This window comes from Anser brachyrhynchus (genome assembly GCF_964034855.1).
Source record: "Anser brachyrhynchus genome assembly, chromosome: 1".
Classification (NCBI taxonomy): domain Eukaryota; kingdom Metazoa; phylum Chordata; class Aves; order Anseriformes; family Anatidae; genus Anser; species Anser brachyrhynchus.
This window is the reverse complement of record NC_137694.1, coordinates 114,005,060-114,011,059: the sequence shown is the minus strand read 5'-3', so window position 1 is coordinate 114,011,059 and position 6,000 is coordinate 114,005,060. Positions and strand designations below refer to the sequence as shown.

Here is a 6,000-nt window from a genome sequence, read left to right as displayed (position 1 = left end):
TCTGGTTATTATTTCTAGTCCCTCTAACCAATTTTCCGCCCCTCAAGATCCAAATGTTTTAGTATGAAATTCTGGGAATGTCTGTCTGCTCCCCCTTTCGAGGAACAGGGCAAAGTGCCTAGAGTTATGTTCAATGTGCACTATTATTTTGTACTGACAAATGATCCATGAAGGGCAGCTTGTTTCATTTTGTTTTGCCTTCAGAAAAGTTCCCTGCCTTGCTGGCAGCTCACTAGACATCTCTATTTGTTAAAAGGGCCCACAAAAGGGTTTTGCTTCAACACTAATTTCCCTGCCCACTTTTGCCTGCTTAAAAGCACAACACCACATCAAAGAGCTGGTAGCAGCAGTTTTGAAATTTGTCCATCCACAGGAGTCAAAACACATTGAGGGCTGAATTACTAGGAATCACATACTCCACATTACTCTCACACCCTGTTGGTGAAATTGGTCCAGTGTAGCTTGAAAACACGAATAAACACCCCTCCCACAAAACTACGCCTCCATTCCTAAGGCTTGGTCACCCCGCACACACCGTGCCAGGCGGGGGCCCACTTCTGATCTGCCCCAACACATCCGACCTCCTCCACCCGAGGAGCTGGTCACCATGCTGTGGTTCCTTTGTGAAGCTCTTCGTGCTCTGCAATGTGATGCGGCCAACAAAAATTAATCCCTTAGAAGAATCAATTTCCCTCTGAAGCACTAGCTCACTTCCGCAGGTTAAGCCCCCTCTTTGCTTTGTAGCACAGTATCTCCTTTGCAGATGAAAACCAACAAAGAAATTCGAGATCTGAAATGAGCTTGGCTCCCACAGCCAATTTTGCAAAAGGCATAACTAAGGCTGCAAGCTAAGGGGAAGGAGATCGTGGCTCAGAATGGGAACTCACAACAGCGATATGCCTGCAGGCCAAGCCAAGCGCGTCAAGGGAAGGAAGGAGGTAGGACAGGCCAGCGGAGAGCAAGCCGCCCATCAGCCTGCCTACACCACATCATTTTCCTGTGGCTCCAGCATCACGGGAGAGGAAGTGCAGTCACTCTTCTCCCCTTGAAGGCACAGACTTTGTCCCTCTTGTTTCCAGCGGGTTTTACCGTCAGCTCCTAGCTGCACTGCTCCGCTGGCCACCAGCTGCAGGGCGATGGGAAAAGCCCGGCACTCGGCTTCTTTAACCCTCTCCGACAGCGTCTCCTCGGTGTCATCTGCCTTCACGGATACCGGCTCCTGGTGGATCACGGCTTTGGGGCAAGACTCCTCCTGCAACAGAGATTGGAAGTCTTTTTAGAAGAGGCAGGTTAATGGTGTCAGTGAGGGTATGGAGGGTGTAGACAGGGCAAAGAAAGTCTTGTGAGATGCTTCAGTAGGCACAGATGTAGCTGTGGGGAAGTTCATCTAGAGGGCCACCTCCATTAAGGGTGCATACATTACATTAGGGGGTAGAGTGGGGAGAGAGACGTGGGCTAGAAGATTCAGAGGACAGTTTGCTGAGGGTAGGAGAAACTGGGAAAAAAGCCCATAAAATGAAGGAAGAAGGCAAGACCTCAAGAAACCACAAATAAGGGGGTCAGAGGATTGAAACAAGGCAAGCAAAATGTGATGGAGGGGCAAGGCCTGCAAAGGGTCTCCCCAAACAGTGTAAAGCTGTCTTTCCAAATGCAAAGGAACCCCCACGTGTTGTACCTGGTAACATTCCCAAGATCTGTACACAGTCTTGTTACCTCATCCTGCTTCTGCCTTCAGAAAGGGGAAAAAAGGCAAATTCCTTTTCATAACTTCCTCGCTGTTAGGTAAGAGGACACCTACCAGGACAAAATGCACAGTGCAGCCTGTGACTTTGAATCCAGTTTGCAGGGATTGCTGACGGACATTTCCACCCTTGATTGCTGGGAAAAGCGATGGGGAAGCATTCAGAATTTTCCCTATACATTGGTGTGAGAGAAAAGAAAAATCAATTTGAAAGGAATTCCCCGTGAAGTGGGATGTGATCATCAGTTCATAACAACAGCAGTCAGCACTGTTCAGGAGTTCAAATGGTCCCAGTAGCAGTCAGGATGCAACAGGGCACGTTCACGTTTAAAAGCAAAAAATGGATGTGGCGTTATGATCTCTTAAGAAATCTGCTCTGATCTGAGGAAATACTACTCTTCCAGCAACACAAGAGATGGTGGGCAGGCTTTGCCAGGCAAGCATGTTTCAGCTGAGGCCAGGACCTCATTTGCTGTTGCAGCTATGGATGGCCAGAGAGAATCATGAGTCTCTCCCCTCTCAGATGACCAGCCCTCGTGCTGCAGACAAGGGGCTTGGAAGCAGAGGACTTCACACTGCAGCCTCATGCTGAGCCCCTGCACAGACGGAGGCCATTCTCGCTGGAAACATGATTCCCAGAGAAGCCTGTCCACGTGCAACCTGCACGGTCAAAAATGTCTGAGCAAGGCCTCAGGAATCGGTACGTGGTGCCCAGTGCCAAGAGGAGACAGGAGCATGCACTCCCTCCTCTACTGGTCTGGGTGCCTGTAAAGAAAACTCTGCCCCAGAGCAGAGCAGAGCCATCCTCACCCAGGGAGCTGCAGTGGCTGTGTGTCCAGCAAGCAGCACCGAGCAGTGCTAAGTGCAGCCCTAGGAGGGGGACGCATTAAGAAATCACCTCCCCTTGCAGTCTTCTGTAAAATGACTGCAGGGAGCAAGTTTGGCACGACTCCCCAGCGTAGCTCCTGGACAGAAAACACCGAACGAAACTTCTGCCTGTTCCACAGGCACTTCTCCTTCCCAGTAGGAAGGCAGACAGACCAACTCCATGACACTGCTTTTGCCCCTCTGTTACTTGTGTCAGCACAGGGCACTTCACTGCCAGTGCACAGAGTTGCTGGCTGGAAGGAATGGAACCAAACGGCAGCCCCACCGATTTACGTGCAATCCTCAGTGTAGGAAGGCTGAGAGAGCTTTAACTGGAAGATGAAAAAATGTGACTGTAATCCTAGTAAAACTAAGCATCTGTATTTTAATTTCTCTTTTACAGAGTTATAGTTTCTTACCTTTCCATTTTCTGAGAAAAGGACTGGACAGAATTCTCATAAATCCTGAAAGACATATCAGTTCAACAGCAAATTCTTCAAGAACTTGGTCGATTGTGCTGTCAAACTCAGAGCGACTCCCATATAACTTATGATCAATCACCTAAAACATTAAAACACATCAAGAGCTATATCATGTGAATGAGAGTAGCTACTTGAGCAACAAAGACAAAACAGAACAGATTCATTCCAGGGCACTCAAAGACTTAGAGTTACGAGCTTGCACATTATTCAGGATATCTGTGATTTTCCTGTTCATATCAACGTTCCTGGGAACACCCCAATCACTTGCTAGTTAACACAGGTTATTTCTCACAAAATGCTTTCTACTACATGTAGAAAATCTGCACACAAAAAGATCAAGAGTGGAAAAAAAAAAACTTGGGTAATGTGGTGTAGAAGAAAATAAGGGGGAAGGAATAAGGAAATAAGGGGGAATCTTCAGAAGATATTGATCTCTGGAATGTCTGGCTGAAGACTAGAATAATAATCAGCATCATCACCAGTCAGTCTGTAGGTGCTTACTGAAAATCATGAATTTATCTAGAAAGACAACAAACTGACTGGACATCCCATGTAATGGGAGGAGTTAAGTGTTGTTTTAGTTCTACTCAGCCCCTTTGCCCCAATTCCCCACATAACTGTTGATTCCTGACTGCTCACAAAGACATTCAAATAAGGGGCTGCAGAGCCTTCATACTCTTACCTATGAAAATATGAATGAATTTTAACATAATGTAACTTTTTTTTTTCTCCAGTCTTTATACTGCCAGAAAAAAAAAAAAAAAAAAAAAAGAAGTAATATGGATCCTACTCATCTGTTAAGGAAGCTTGCTGAAAACTTTTTAATGCATGGAGAGCCTTTAACAGCATTTATTGCCATCTGCGTATAGCTGTACACATGCAGTAACTGCTTCAAAACATTAAAGATTAAGAAAGAGGGGTTCCTGGTGGGCTACGTTTGAAATCACAAATCATTCGATGTTTTCAAATGCCACCTTCTCTGCTTTGCCAAATATGATGGCACGATGTTATTCTCTTTCTATATCTTTGCTTTAAGAAACAAACCAGTAAAAGTTTCCATAACACTTCACTGACTGAAAGTAGAATAGACTTGGATGGTGCTGCTGAAAATGACTGAGCACACAGGATGAAGGTCTTTCTAAGAAGGGATGAGCTGAGGAGACAACATGCTTATGTGTTTTGCAGAGCCTGAAATCTTACTGATTTCTCTTAGAGCTGTAATTTGCTTGCGCTACAATTTCAGACTGAAATCATCAAAGCACTTGCAAGAGTAAAATGTAAGCATACTGATTTCAGTGAGATTTAAGCACATCTCTAACCGTAGGCACATGCTTATTTTAAGTCTCTTCCTAACTCTGGACTGTAACGCTCACTGAAGAGACAGGAGAGACACACACAGCCTCCAGTGAGCGCTGTGTTAGGCCCATACAGCTTCCAGTGCTGTCTCTGATGATAATTTTGACAGTTCTGTGCTACATCCACTTATCTACATAGAAGATCTAAACAGATGTGAAACATGAATTCTCACCAAGCGTTACATTACAGACCTACAGATTCAGTAAGTGTGAGCTGGTGATATAAAGGAAAGGAAACGGGTGCCTTTACCCTGGTGGGAATCCCAGCACGGGCTGCATTTCGTAGCTCCTCCACACCAGACTTGTTGGAGATGACAAGCACAACTTGAGCGCAACTGCCTGGTTCTTTGGCATAACTGATGAGCGCAGCAAGATTTGTGCCTCAAAGGGAGAGAGAGCAAACATTTACGTTATAGACGAGCATCTGTGTCACTGAGAAGTGACTCTTAGCCCTGTTTATATATTAAAAATCTTTGTTTCAAGGATTGCACAAATGGAAGAGGAGAAAGCAATTATGCAGTAATAAAGTTCATTTGTTAAGCAGTACTAAACACCTTCTTGACTGCCAGTCAAAATGCAGCTCTGGTTTTAGAAGGCTCCATAGGTTCCATGAAAGAAAAAGTCAAGGCAAATGAATTTACATCAGGGCTGACTTCAGCCTCTACTTTGTGTGAACATTTCTCTGCGTATCTGATGATAAATGAAAGCTCACCTGTTCCAGAGATGAGAACAGCTACTTTAACTTTGTTCCTTCTGGGCTGGTGTTGACTCTCTACAACAGCGTTATTCAGCAGGTGCTGGGGGCTGCTGAGCTGCAGAGCTTCAAGAAGATTCTTGACTTTGATGTGAGAACCTCCTCCAAATACATGAGGAAAACAAAAGTAAAATACTTCAGATCTTACTTTCCCATCTAAATTTACTTGGTACAGTTCATTAATCATACGTTTCAATTGAAAAAAAACCTATCAGCAATGAATTTATGCTAGCACTAACTGAACTAGAAAAATGTATACAGATTGAATGAACAACTCAGGCTAGTTGTGCTGACCTCTTTTGTGCTAGTCACTTGCAGAATGAAGACTTACTACCACCTGTGACTGCACACAGCTGTGGCCTATCCTCAGCCTTTATGTGGGATCCATGTGAGTTGGGAAGGGGCTGGAAAGGAGGTGTGTTGATTACCATGATTGTGGTAAAATACAGTTGACTAAATAATGTTAAAGTCCTTACAGACAGTCATCAGAAGGATTTCCTCAAGTCTCAGCCAGAACCTAAGTAAGGCACTATTCAAGTAATGTCACTCTGAAAACAAGTCATTCGCTTCTCAAAGTATTTAATAATGAAATCTAGTTGTGAAGGCACCAAGTAGCCTCAAGCCTAGCAAAATGACAGGAGATAGATGTGAACTATACAAAATTTGCAACAGAACAGCTCCTACAGAACTGAGCACAACTTGTACCTCCCAGGAGATGCTCAGGGCTTCACAGAATCACATTTAAACAACTCACCCTCTATCAAGTTAAAAATAAATAGTGCACACCTAGGTGGAAACGTC

General features: G+C 44.7%; 1 protein-coding gene across 2 annotated transcripts in view; it reads right to left on the bottom strand.

The window, feature by feature from the left end:
• Window positions 1–6,000, bottom strand: part of LOC308179611 (trifunctional purine biosynthetic protein adenosine-3-like) — a 26,013-nt gene continuing 20,013 nt past the window's right edge. For both annotated transcript variants that reach the window (XM_080560085.1, XM_080560084.1), the window contains exons 19-23: window positions 5,158–5,301; window positions 4,696–4,826; window positions 3,028–3,169; window positions 1,799–1,914; window positions 1–1,252 (exon numbers count right to left, since the gene is read on the bottom strand). In XM_080560085.1, coding sequence (XP_080416211.1) covers window positions 980–1,252; window positions 1,799–1,914; window positions 3,028–3,169; window positions 4,696–4,826; window positions 5,158–5,301 — 806 coding nt within the window. In that variant the 3' untranslated portion in view covers window positions 1–979. The remainder of the gene's footprint in view (window positions 1,253–1,798; window positions 1,915–3,027; window positions 3,170–4,695; window positions 4,827–5,157; window positions 5,302–6,000) is intronic.